This window comes from Euleptes europaea, unplaced genomic scaffold (assembly GCF_029931775.1).
Source record: "Euleptes europaea isolate rEulEur1 unplaced genomic scaffold, rEulEur1.hap1 scaffold_122, whole genome shotgun sequence".
Lineage (NCBI taxonomy): Eukaryota > Metazoa > Chordata > Lepidosauria > Squamata > Sphaerodactylidae > Euleptes > Euleptes europaea.
Window position 1 is genome coordinate 20,899 of NW_026612079.1, and position 13,831 is coordinate 34,729.

Genomic DNA, 13,831 nt, shown 5'->3' on the forward strand with positions numbered 1-13,831 from the left:
GGTTTGAAACACGCCAACATTATGACACACTGAGAAACTGAACTACCAGTTCAAAAGAAATGTCATTTCTACCCCACCCTAAAAAAGATGCTGGTTAAATGGGCCTTTATGCAGTTACTGCTGGGTTAGAACAGATTGCAGCTTTCTACTACTAATCGTTATATTCTAGAAGGGCAAAGAGCAAAATGTGCTGCTTCAGTAGGCAGTGTATAGTAGCCGTAATATTGCTAATGTTTCACCAAAATGAAGACAAAGATAGCAAGGATCTGAACACAGCAAATCAATCTAGCACTGGAAGAGATGGCTTTGTATGTATTGTTACTTTGAAAAGACACAAGTGTCAAACAGAGACTAAAAGTTTCCAAGCTTTTTCTTCTTTTCTTGCAATAGTTCAAACAAAAAGGAACTATATGGCACTACACCCAAGTCTGGAAAAGTCATCTTGAATACAGGGAGTTCGTTCAGTTTGTGGTTTGTTCAGAGCAAAGCATGAAGAGAGTCTTCCAACACAGAAAAAACAGTGTTTTTAGAGACTATTTTCAGTTTCAACATAAAGTGCAGCAGTGCTGAAGTTTTTCCAAGTTCTTTTCAGTTCTTCATTGTTTTCAGACACCATTTCTTGCAAGCAAAGTTATGGCACAACAAGTGCAGCCAGTATCTTGTGCCAGTTTTTCCATAAAGTGTCTTTTACTTTCTATTTATTCAGTGATGTCATTAAAGGTCTAACAAGTCCTTCTTCATACACTTTCAAAATAGCCTCACAAACGAATCTGTATTGACTCTGAAAAACAGTTTAAAAAGTGAACTTTATTATAAAAATAAAATGTAGCATTAAAATATCAAAGAATCAGTTTCACAAAGCTTTATAGAAAACATATGAAAATAACCCATCTTGGAATTTATCATTCCAATATACAATAAACATTTCATAACATAGAGTGTAATCGTTTTTTCTTTGTTTTCAATAATAAGTTAACTATGCTAGATATTCCGCATCCCAAACTTATGAAAACCAGTCTATAATGCTAGGAGGGTCTATTCTCTGCAATGGATATTCTTGATGCAATAAAAGGCTAACTCCTAGTTCCAAAACTTTATGTTCTACTTCATTAATTAAGTAACCATCAATTGCTGGATCCAATTATAAATCAGTTGCCAAAATGGCTGAGGATAAACACTTTTCCAAAATTCATGTAGCAAATCTGCCACAGACTCTCTACATCTCCAATATACATCATATTGAGGTCCATACATCTTAGAAATTCTGTATGGAGTAAGGTACCAATGAAACATTTCATAAAAGTTCTGCCTAAGGGCAGATGTTACTATCTTAAATCAGACAGTTTCCTAAATTAATTGACATTCATTCCTAAGGATTTTCCTACCTAGAAGTAATTTTTATACAAACTTAATAAAAGTATCTTAATTCATCGAAATACACAATTAGATTATTCATTCCAAATTCCTGAAAGGGTAGAAATAACTCCTCAGTCACAGCAAAGCTCTGCAGGTGGAAGGAGGAGGACAGAGTAATTTCACCCCTTCCCCCTCCTCACTGTAGTCCACTGGCTTACATGGCTGTTACTCAACACAGGTCACATAACTTTCAGCTCTCCTAGGTATGCAAACGGAAATGGAGGCAGGGGAAAACAAAAAAAGATCCATGATAGTCATGCCTTCCACTGATTGTTCACTGGTCCCAACCAAATACTTTATAAACATTAGTTGCCATCTCCAGAGGGGATTGCTAACTTCATGCATACTCTACTCCCTGTTCTATTTATTTATTTTAAAAAAACACCTTTCCACTATTCCTGTAGCCAAAAGAAATGAAAAGCCTCGATGGATGACATTGAAACTCCTTACATTGCTAAAGATACATGAGAAGCTAAAGTAAAAGGTAATAGAAATAGAATCAGAAGGCTAAATACAGAGTTCCAGCAACTTGCATGTAGAAACAAAGAGAACTATTATAATAACCAGTGTAAAGAAATAGAAGAACAAAAAAGGAAGAACAAGAGATCTGTTCCACAAGATCCAAAAATCAAAGGCAAATTTAAAGCACGGTTAGGCATGCTGAAAGATCAACATGCAAATACATTAACTGAACAGGACAAAACAAAGAAAATATGGGAACAACACACTGAAGAACTATACAGAAGAGATGAAAAGATAACAGATTCCTTCAAAGAAGAATCTTTAGAAGAACCACCTGCAGTTTTGGAAAGTGAAGTGAAAGCTGCACTCAAAGCAATTGGGAGAAACAAATCCCCAGGAGTAGATTGGATATCAATAGAGCTATTTCAAGCCAAAGAAGCGGAATCCATCAAAATCTTTACAAGAATATGCCAACAAACAAGGAATACAAAACAATGGCCCACAGACTGGAAATGCTCAATTTACATTCCAATTCTGAAAAAAGGAGACATCAAAGACTTCAGCAACTATCGGACCATCACATTAATCTCTCAGTGATGCTCAAAATCTTACAACAAAGACTGTTACCATATATGGAATGAGAAATGCTAGGTGTTTTAGGGATGATGTTACAAATTTATGTAGGTAATTGGAGCATATGAGAGAATTTCAGAAGAATATCAGCTTGTGTTTCATAGATTTCAGCAAAGCTTTTGACTATATGGATCATGAAAAGCTATGATTGGTTTTAAAAGAAATGGGTGTGCCACAACATCTTATTCTTTTGATGCACAACCTGTACTCTGGACAAGAGGCTACTGTTAGGACAGAATATGGAGAAACAAAATGGTTTCCAATTGTCAAAGGTTTCAGAAACAGTTGTATTTTATCTCCCTATTTCATCAATCAATATGCAGAACACATCATAAGGAAACCTAGATCAGATTTAGATGAAGGTGCAGTGAAAACTGGTGGAAGGAACATTAACAATCTGAAATATGTAATGACACATTACTGGCAGAAAACAGTAAAGACTTCAAACAACTGTTGATGAAGGTAGAAAACAGAATGTGCCAAAGAAGGGTTACAGCTGAACATCAAGAAGACAAAAATAATGACTACTGGAGAATTACATAACTTTAAGGATGACAATGAGGAAACTGAAATTGTTAAAGATTTCCTATTCTTTGGCTCAAACCCAGAAATCAGAAGGAGACTGAAACTGGGAAAGGCATCCATGAAGGAGCTAGAAAAAATTATTGTGTGATGATGTGTTGCGGGCGACCAAGCTCAAGGCAATTCATATATTATTGACCATTAATAGGTATGGGTGTGAAAGTTGGACAATGAAGAAAGCTGACAGGAAGAAAGTCGATTGCTTGGAATTGTGGTGCTGGAGGAAAGCCAGGGTGCTCCTGGCCTCTGCTGCCACCTGCTTATCCAACAGGAGGTTTGGGTTCAACAGTACCCCCAAGCGGTGAACCTTTTTTAGGGGGAAGAAGAAGAGTTGGTTTTTATATCCTGCTTTTCTCTACCTTTAAGGAACTCAAAGTGGCTTACAAATTGCCTTCCCTTCTCCTCCCCACAACAGACACCTTGTGAAGTAGGTGGGGCCGAGAGAGTTCAGAGAAAACTGTGACTTGCCCAAGGTCACCCAGCAGGCTTCATGTGGAAGAGTGGAGAATCAAACCCAGTTCTCCAGATTAGAGTCTGCCACTCTTAACCACTACACCATGCTTGCTGTGCAACCCCATCCAGAACAGGAGACATCTCCATACCCAAGTCCGTCCTTCCATTTGTCAGAAGCATCCATGTCTTGTTATGATTAATTTACAGTTTATTAAATGAGATTTTCTACTTTTGACTTATTTCACTTTTACTTCTAATTATTTGCTCATCTAATATTATATTGCTGCTCGTTCTTATTGGAATAGAAGTAGTTTTTACAGCCTTGCATCTCACTGCACAGTTGCTGTATGCAAGCTTCATATGAGAATATGAAGATGGTAGCAAAGTTGGAAGTTGCTTTTCCTGGTTTCAGAACTGCTCAGCTCTGAACATTTTCAAATTTCAACAGCATCAATATAACTAATTCTCAACATGGCCTCATCTGTTGGGCCATGGATAGACAAAACAGCTGTTTCTACAAACTTGAGAAAGCCCCAGAATTGCAGAAAAATATGAAATGTATATAAAAAAAATACTTTGAGAGGGTGGTTATAATCCTCCCAAATGAAAGAAGCAGCACCTGTAGCGTTAACAGACAAATGCCTTCAGTGGCTGTTGATCAAAAAACACTACAGTATTGCCAGCCTTCAAGCTTTGGTTTCTGTTAGTTAAAGGCAGGGGGAGGGGGAAGGGCCTTTTTCCAGGGTGGATTTGGCCTTGGAAGGAGGACTAATTGGGCCAGGGCCAGCAGCAACCACCAAATAACTTGCTGCCACACAGCTTGCATGACTCCCCCAGGCTGGGTACTTGCTACTGTTCAACAGGAGCCACCCAAAAAAAAAAAAAAAAAAACAGCATTGTGTAGTAGTTAAAATTTCAGACTATGATCTTGGAGACCCATGTTCAAGTCTACACTCTGCTACAGAAGCTCATTGTGTGACCCTGGCCCAGTCACACACACTCAGCCTAACCTACCTCAAGGATTGTCGTGAGGATAAAATGGATGAGAAGAGAATGATATAAGCTGCTTTGATTCCCCATTGAGGAGAAAGGTGGGGTATATACAAAATAAATAATATAGCTGAATATGGGGGCAGATAAATGGTAGGTTGCTGGGGGTGTCTGAAGGAGAGAAGGAAAGAGGAAATGGTGAGGACATGCGGGCCACTAGGAGGAAAGAGGAAATAATGTAAGGTGAATATAAAAGAAAGTGAGATTCTCCCCCTCCCCCACAATTTCTCGCAGATTCCCCCCAATGCAACTCAGCACAGCCCAGTGCAAGTGGGCCAGACCTTTCCTGAGACAGGCTGTCAGGTGGAGGGACACTGAGAACACCCTATGGATACACCAAGAGAGAATAAACAGTATCTGCTCTGATTTTGCCAATCTTGTATTAGGCAGGGATTGGGAAGCAGATACTGTCTTCTCACAATTGTTTGGCTGCTGATGGAGCTACCAGAGCTGACAATACTGATATCTATTTGTGGGGCAGTATGGGAGGAACACTTAGTGAGTACACAAGAAGTGGTCACACAGAACAATCAGCTCATGATGAGGAGAATTTGGGATATAATAAAATATATTTAATGTTGTTCCAAGAAGAAAACCCTGCTCCTGCTACATAGACCTGATGCTTCTGTCTGAGTTTGCTGTTCAATGGAAGGAGGAGATTGCCTTTACTTTCTGAAACATACAATTTATTGCATTTAAAGTGGCAAGAATCTGAACATTATTTTTCTGAACCTCGAGTTGTTTTAGTAGTATTCTCCATCTGTAATAAGAACTGGTAATTACCTAATTCTTGCACCCAGGGTGGACACCCATAGAGAGGAGGAGGGAACACACACACAAAGAAGGCTAGCTCCCAATTTGCAAATCATGGTTTACTGGGGGTAAGTATCTTTATACTTTAAGACTGCAAATCCAGTTTCATCCTCAAATTACTGCCTTGTGTTAAATGCTGTATGTGTTGAAGTGGGCTCTAGTCCACGAAAGCTTTATGCTCCATTAAATCTGTTTAAGGTTCTACTAGACTCCTTTTCGTTTTTACTAAATCCTTTTTTTACAAAAAAAAAACCCAACACTGCAACTATATGGCTTCTTTAAAAAGCAAATGCCGTTGGAAAGAGTTTATTCTAATGTATATCAAGTACTCACGGGAGTTTGGATCATCATGGCTCTTTGATCTCTCATGGTTCTCACAATATCTAAAGGATAAACAGGCTGATTACACTCTATGAGACACATGGCTGTTTCCATAGTGATAAGAACTCCTGTTCGTCCAATGCCGGCACTGAAAGAAGAAGAGCTGCTTTTTTATCACATTTTAAAGCATTTAACAATTTATATAACAACTCAAACATTCAATTGCTGATATAGATACAACTTTAACGCTTTGAAAAGAAAAATGCAGAAACTTAACTGTTAACTCCACAAACTAGGGCAATGAAAGTTTCAGGTATGTGGTAGATGTTTTGCCATATAATAAAATTTCACAAATCTTATGGTATGTTTTTGCTGTGAGCTGCTTTGGGTCTGTTTGGAGGAGGGGTGGGAAAAAAGGCCAGATAAAAATATTTTATTCAATAATGTAATACATTCAGGCTGCTCTCAGGTAAGCAGAAGGTCCCTCTCCCTCAGCTCTAGCACACTGCTTTTGAAGGGTTTCCTGCCACAGAGGTAGCCTGGCCAGTTATTAGATGTTTGTGATTGTGTGTGCCTCCCATAAAGGTAAACAGGGAACACATGGCTGGCTCCCAATTAGTAAACCACAGATTTTACTAGTGTTGTATCTGGACTGGGGAGAAGCATCTGCACACTTTAAAAATGCAAAGCCAGTTTCATTCTCAAATTACAGCTTCATGTTAAATGTTGCCTGCCAATTATCAAAAACATTCTCCTTCCTGCAGTTTGCACTCCTCCTGGCTTTGTAAGTATGTGTGGTTCAAGTGGGTAGGATAATTACGTACCTTAAGAAAATTACTATCACAAGGTAATTCATTTATTTATCAATTGTAGAAATAATTATTTTCTTATAGAATGAACTACTTTCAACACCTTCAGGGAGTTTCACATGCGACAAATCAACAACCAGAATATTTTAATGGAAACTATGCTATTATCTAAAAGATTCAAGGTAGTAGAAGGGTTATTTGGAAATGGGATAATTTTAATGTTAATAATTCTCTAGTCTCTACATTCTGCCAGCTAGATATTCCTTTTTCTTCCAGGAATATCTCAAACATATTAGTGCTAGAAACGGCCTGCTGTTTTAAAATTGTTAGTATATGCTGAGTATGAGAAAGTACAGAATCACAAGGCTCTGGAGAATGAGTATGGTTAGGGGTTGCACCACAGAGAGTAACTGGAGTTAGTGAGTTCCAGCTACAGAAGCACATATACATTTCATCCCCCCCCCAATAAATAAACGTTAAGAGATACAAAAATAACTGTTCAGTATGGATCACAGTGGCCCTTATAAAATCTTAGGTTACCAAAGCTGTCATGGTTGAAAACCATAATCTAATGAATCTAGGACTGAGCTACAAGGCCTACAGCCTCTTTGGAAAGGAAGAGGGGAGTGCAACATTAGCCTTAAATCTGCAATAAATACTAGGAGTGTAGTTTTCTACCCTTGCTATACTTCAGGCTGTACTTCAGCCTCTGTTGTACTACAGGCTCTAGCATCCAGCCTCCTTCTCCAGGCCTTGTGGTTACCTATGATGCCACATGTGATTGACAGGTGGCTGGTATTCAATATGTACCATTAGCTATGCCTGACTTAAGTAATGGTGGATTACTTGCCTTTAAAATGTCCTCATACTTTTCAACCTTATTGTGCTCTTCTCAAATGTAAACACTCAGACTTATACATTGAAAAGGTTCTTCACCCTGACTGTGATCTAAAGAATGCTATCTAAAAGCAACAGAAGTACTCACTGTACCAAAATTGTTAAGAGTTTTGTTTATTTAGAACATTCATGTGTTGCCCCTCCAGAGATCAGCTGAAGGCAGTTTCTAAGGGGGCTTACTCAGAGGAGAATGTTACCAGATTTATCAGAGAAGGACATCACCTTTGTATATATGTCGTCTACAGATTAAAACAAATGTGTAAATATTTCAGTTGAAAATCAAAACATTTGCTTTTAAAACCATATTTTACATACATTAGAAAACTATCATCAGTCATTTAAAACAACTCCATTTAAGTATAGTTCTGCAATTTTAGCAACAGGTTAATATATATTTTTGTCCAGAAGATGGCATCAAAGGATAGCTCAAATGCAATTTATTTCTAGTGACAAAAGAGAAACACACCAGCAAAAGGGGCCAAAGGCCATCCACTATAACCATGATCTGTCCTCCAAAAGCCTCCACAGATAACCCTCTAAAATTCCACAAGCACATTAATTAGCATCAAATGATGCAAGAAAACAGGCCAGCCACTAAAGGTCAGGGAGGGATAACAGGCCTAAAACTTTAGCCCAGCACAACAGTCACACAGTCTTTAGCAACACTGACCTGTGATAATGAAATCAAATAAGGGATAAGCAAAATCTAAGCTGCCCAGACGTGTTCGCGTGTATGTAAAACAACTCATTAGTCTGTTCCCAGCTGTAACAATCTCTAATAGCCTACCGCAGAAGGGGGAACCTCACGAAAGGAGTCCTGATCCCCACTGACTCATAAATCACAAGACATCTTCCATAAAATGTACCCATCTCAGTCTTCAAGCCAACAACATTGTTCTTCCCTAACATCTATTTCAGAAGCAAGTTATTATAAGAAGAACACCTCAAAGAAGCCATGTTTTTGAGTGACTGAAAACTCACAGTTCTTCTTGCCATTCCTGAATTTTCTCTTCCGTAGAAATGCAAAATTATCCCATGGCATATATCTGTGTTGATATAAATTTCAGCCCAAAAAGCAAAGGAAATGCAACACAGAAGTAAAACTATGTTTTCCAGTTTAAAAGACGAAGCGTGCCACAATCAGTACCATTCATGACACAGCAAACTGTATGCTTGTTCAAAAGCAATACATTAATTTAAAACATAACACAAATCGTTTCCTTTCCTGAACCCCACCACTTATATCCTACTTAGAGCTTGCTATTTTTTTCTAACCAAATATAAGGTTGAAAAGCCATCTTACATAATTGTTTTCATATATATTAAAACGTTTTCCCCTATAACACAGAATTACGGTTTTTACCTTTGGGAAAGGAATTTCTTAGCAGGGTACCCAAGGCTAGGTAGAAATATAAATAAATAAATAAATAAATAAATAAGTGTGTGTGTGTGTGTGTGTAATTTATTGGAAGCACTATGTCTAGATTAAAATGATTAAAAAATGTTAAAATAGCAAACTGGCATTTCCTGAGGTTGATGTCTCTAGTCACATGCCAGACGCATTTCGGCCTATTTGGCCTTCAACAGTGGTCAATTAAAACCCATGTAACCCCTGCACACATTTACAGAAATATATACATATACAAACAGTTTAAATCAAACCAGGCATGTATATAGGTTGTATACTATATTACCAATTACTCAAACATCTGGTAAGATTGACTCTAGTTGTAATACTGGTTTACATATGTCTCCCTTATACGATGTGTGCAGTTATCAACCTAGTAAAGCAATGTACATTCGCAGTACATTCTCCCCATATTGTCATCCTTTCCTGGGAACTAAGAAGAAGCTCAAGTTTCCCTTCTCTTAGCAGACTCCTCTTGGGAGATAACCATTCAAGTAGCCAAATTTTGTCTCCGGTCCAGTGGGATTCGTAAACGGCTAATTGAAAACCCTTCCCCATAGAAGATCTTTCCTCCTCCTCTTCAAATCATCCTTCCCAGAATCATCAACTTTTATTATTTTATTTTATTATTTTAAACCTAACTTTGATTTTTATTCAGAGCTGATATTGTATCGAAATAAATCTTGATTGAGATTTGGGTACCCAGCTTCTGTTTTCTAGGTTGGGTTTCATTCCCCTCTTTTTTCTTCTACAAAGGAATTTCTCAGACAGGAATTACTGAAGGGGTACAGTAATGCTTACAAATATAATGTAAGGTACCTTAAAGGTATGAACAATAAGCACATTCAAGATGGATAAGCATTTGAATTGGAGGAATCAGCATTGTCTATTTTCCCCTTGTGCTCTTTCTCACGGTGCCTTAAACTATAGATATTTCTACTGATATCAGATATTGTATTTTCTCACTGCAACGCTATGTATTGTTATGTATGTTTATTGCTTAAAACTGTAAACCTAAAATGGAATAAATTAATTTTTTAAAAATGCTCTCAAAAGCGTATACCCCCCAAAACAAAAGTAATACATTATTAAGCATTACCTACTAATTTCAATGACATTCAATGTTTTCATCTTAACTTTTCCACAAGGAACAATTGTTCATATATATGTCATATCATGATTAAGGCAATCCAAAAAAAGGCGACACACTATGAAACTCCATTTAAATTGTGGTAAGAGAGGAGGATTATACCAAAGGAATCCAAGTCACAAATGGAAAGTTGACTTTTGAAAACAATATGAATTATTTAAATTGTATGGAAATTTCCCCCCAGTTTTTTTTCCTGTCTTATACTAAACACTCCAGATTAGATATGAAGGTAACAGGGCTCTTAATTCCTGCTACGGTATTATTGCAATATTCCGGTATTATACCTAATTTAATGCCAGAACTCGGCCACGGAACATAAAGTGTTGTTTTGGTTAAATTGAATGGGCATTACTTGTTAAAGGATAGTTTGCCAGCAAATTTATAGCACTTTTCCTAGACATACCCCAGTTATTTCATACAAGTATTCTGGAATCTCAGTTCTTAAATTTGGGAGCATCAGGTTTCTTATGGCTAGACCAAATGCAGACATTTCCTCAATACTGAATAATCTAAGCCAGCCTATATATATGTGAGACTTACAGAAGAGAACAAGACCTGATAATGTGGTTTTCATTAGGAATTCCAGTACCTTTCATTTTCCAACACTAACTGATATCACCTGTTTTTGAACAGGGATTCAAGGCTGGACATGAAGAGAATTTTGATCCAACAAATGCAGTCAAGTTTTCTACATTTGGGGAAACCACAGGGATCAGCACACCAGAAGTGCCATGGATAAGCTTCACTCTGATAGCCTTGGTTTGCTTATAATGAGAAAACTGAACTCTAGATTGGCCTCTGCTTTTAACATAATGGAGAAGCTCCTAATAAAACCCATCAGCTTGACTTCTAGTCAGTGCAGTCTTAAAATCCAGCATAGTTCATCTGTGGTGAGTAACAATTGTCTCCAGGTACATCCTACATCAACAATAAAGACAGTACTTGACATAGAGCAAAAGTCATAAAAGACACAAAGATGCAAAAGTCAAAGAGACTCAAACAAATAACTGGATTGGGTAAGGCAATTGTGTTGTTCTGTGTTAAGCATTTTTACTACGCATCTCACTAACAGATGCTTTGCTTCACCGATTTTTTTTTAGCATCAGAGTTTATATGATAGTCAGTAAGGTTTCCTAAATGTTTCTTTCCCAATCCTGTCTTGCTAAACATTCTGTCGTAAATAGGCCTTATACTGTTATGATGCATGAAAATATGTTTTGAGGATATGAGGCAAAGTTATTGCCATTCAAATTACCTTAATCTTAGAAAGTAAAAAAAAGAAAATGGCATGAAACTGTTTCTTCTAATTTAAACAGGGCTGGATTTAATAATTGTTACACAGTATTTGAAAATGAATATAAAATGAAATAATGCTATCAAACTTGGTAAAAAAGAGGAAAAATAAGTTTTGCTTATGAACTAAATACCTGCAATGGACAACAACAGGTTCTTCTCGGCCAGTTCTTCTTTTCCGTACGAGACTCACAAAATCCAGGAAATCACTGGAATCATCAGGAACCCCATGATCAGGCCATGCTATGTACTGGATTTGAGTGAGCTGACGGTGTTCATTTTTCTTGTAAGAGAAAATGTACCCAAATGTAATCAAATGTATCTCACTATTTTTCTATAATAAATTTCACTTTTAAAGACATCACTTAACGTTTCTGCTTTCACAAGAGTTTATACCAGTTAAATGCAGTTATAATCATTCAAAGGGTAAAACGGTGATTTGGAGATTAAGCATGCCATGAATTTATAAAATCAGCTCCATAGGTCTTCATGCTGTGATGATCTGGGATAAATTTGAATTAAAATAGGCACATAAATTTCCTAAATAAAATACATTTGAGAGGTAAATTGATGTTTTATTAGATCACTTTAGGTTGAGTTAAGAATATGAAGCACATCAAGCACATATCTATGAGATCTATTACTTTACTTGCTTGGTATTTTCTGTAGTTATATTCATGCAAAAATGTTTGTGGAGAAACAACAGCTACAAAGGGCAGCATTCAAAGCTCTATGAATAAAATGCTACAGTGCAAATAGGAAATTCTCATCTGTTCTTCTTGTGGAGAGTTCATTCTTCACTGGGTTGGTTTTACCTCCTGAACTGTAGGTAAGGCAAACCAAATCTGCCTGTGAGGTGGGACTTCCCCCAAGCATCAAGAAAAAAAACAGGCAAGTAACTTGTACTATTTTTCTTCTCACCTCAAGAATAGGAATTCATCCTTCATTTGATGGGAAAATAACCCCCTTCCTACCCAAATCCCCTGGCTCCAACGAAGTTCTTAAGGTTGAGGACACTCTTGAGTACCTTATGCCCAAAGCTAATACAGTTGAGCTATTGTTTAAACTTTTTAGTGCACTTCCGGGTCGGGCGACCCCCCCCCCGGTTGCAAGCACGGAGCCGCGCTCCTGCTGTTCGCTGCCGCGGGGCATGCAAATAGCCCCGTTAAGAACCGGCAAGCGGCACCCCTTGGAGTAAGAGGGGATGCAGATTCGGGTGCCGGTGGTGGACCTGCCATGGGAGCGATAGTCGCCGAGAAATCGGCGGCGGTTGCTCTGGTGGACTCCACTGAAGTGCCGGCGCCATCTTAAAGAGACGGCAGGAGAGAGCGAGGTGGGACCCGATTTTTTCCTTTTAAGTTGGATTATAAATAAAGTTCATTGACTTTAAAAGCACTAAATTGGGGTGTGTGGCAGTATTTTTTTTTTTTGCTAAGAGACAACTCTGAACTACCTATAATTCAGTTACGCTCTGTTTTTGTGACTTTTGGCTTTTTGCCAGTTGAGTGACGCACTCTAAAAAAAGTTTTTTGCAAAGCAAGATCTTTGAATCAAAAGAAAGGAGTTGGAGAATAATCAAGTGACATGGCATAGAACATTTCAATGGTCACAGTGATTGCTTCTCCAAACTGATCTCTTCCATCTCAATAAATTTTGTACAATGATTTAAAAGGAACTCTCTGCCCCCCCTACTCTCCTTTGGATTACAAGTGCCAGCTGTTATTTCAGTTCTTCTAGCTTACCAATGGCTGAGAAGCATACCAAGAATATTCTTAAAGATACAAAGTTGGTGGTACAGCCTCCTCTTAGACGGGCCTCTGTAACTCAAATAACTCAACAGACAACTTCTCCAATAGCATCTGCATCTATCACTTCTAAGATGCCTTTAAAACCTAAACCTGAAGTTAAACCTGAAGTGACTTTGAACTCTGTGTTTGAACTGTTAACTAAGACTCACCAGGACGTTACAGAAATGAAGCAGGAACTATCCCAGAATACAGCTACTATAGCTCAGAATTCAGCTGCAATAGCCTCCTTGCAGGACACAATTTCATCTCTGGCTGTCAGACAAGATATGGTTGAAACCAAGCTTAAAAAAAATACACAGGAGACTAAAGAAATCAAGAAGAAGGTGGATACCTTGGAGATGTCAATAGCATCTGTAGTTGATAGAGAAGAGACGCAAAATGATCAAATGGCGATGATTGAGCTTAAGATAAAAGAATCTTCCCTACGTATACGTGGTTTGAGAGAGAAAATTGAGGATCGGGACCTACGTGGATATCTGACAGTTCTTCTGGCGGATTTCTTACAAGAATCTGAAGAGGTTATTGCAGGGATGATAGTGACAGCTTACAGAATAAATTCAGCTTATGCGACAAGGAATAAAGTACCGAGGGATTGCCTGCTTCAATTGTTTTCCAGAAGTCACAGAGACTTAATACTTAACACCCACTACAAGACACCATTGAAGATTGGGGATGAGTCTCTGAGACTGTTGAAAGAAATACCTGCAAGATTGCTGAGGAAAAGGAAGGATTTTAT

The 13,831-nt window shown here is 37.9% G+C and overlaps 1 protein-coding gene across 1 annotated transcript in view; it reads right to left on the reverse strand.

Moving 5' to 3' along the window:
• Positions 1–373: 373 nt before the first annotated feature.
• Positions 374–13,831, reverse strand: part of LOC130493065 (tyrosine-protein phosphatase non-receptor type 4-like) — a gene marked incomplete at its 5' end in the record, with an annotated part of 36,291 nt that continues 22,833 nt past the window's right edge. The window contains 3 exons of the mRNA XM_056866842.1: positions 374–781; positions 5,743–5,878; positions 11,422–11,570. Coding sequence (XP_056722820.1) covers positions 695–781; positions 5,743–5,878; positions 11,422–11,570 — 372 coding nt within the window. The remainder of the gene's footprint in view (positions 782–5,742; positions 5,879–11,421; positions 11,571–13,831) is intronic.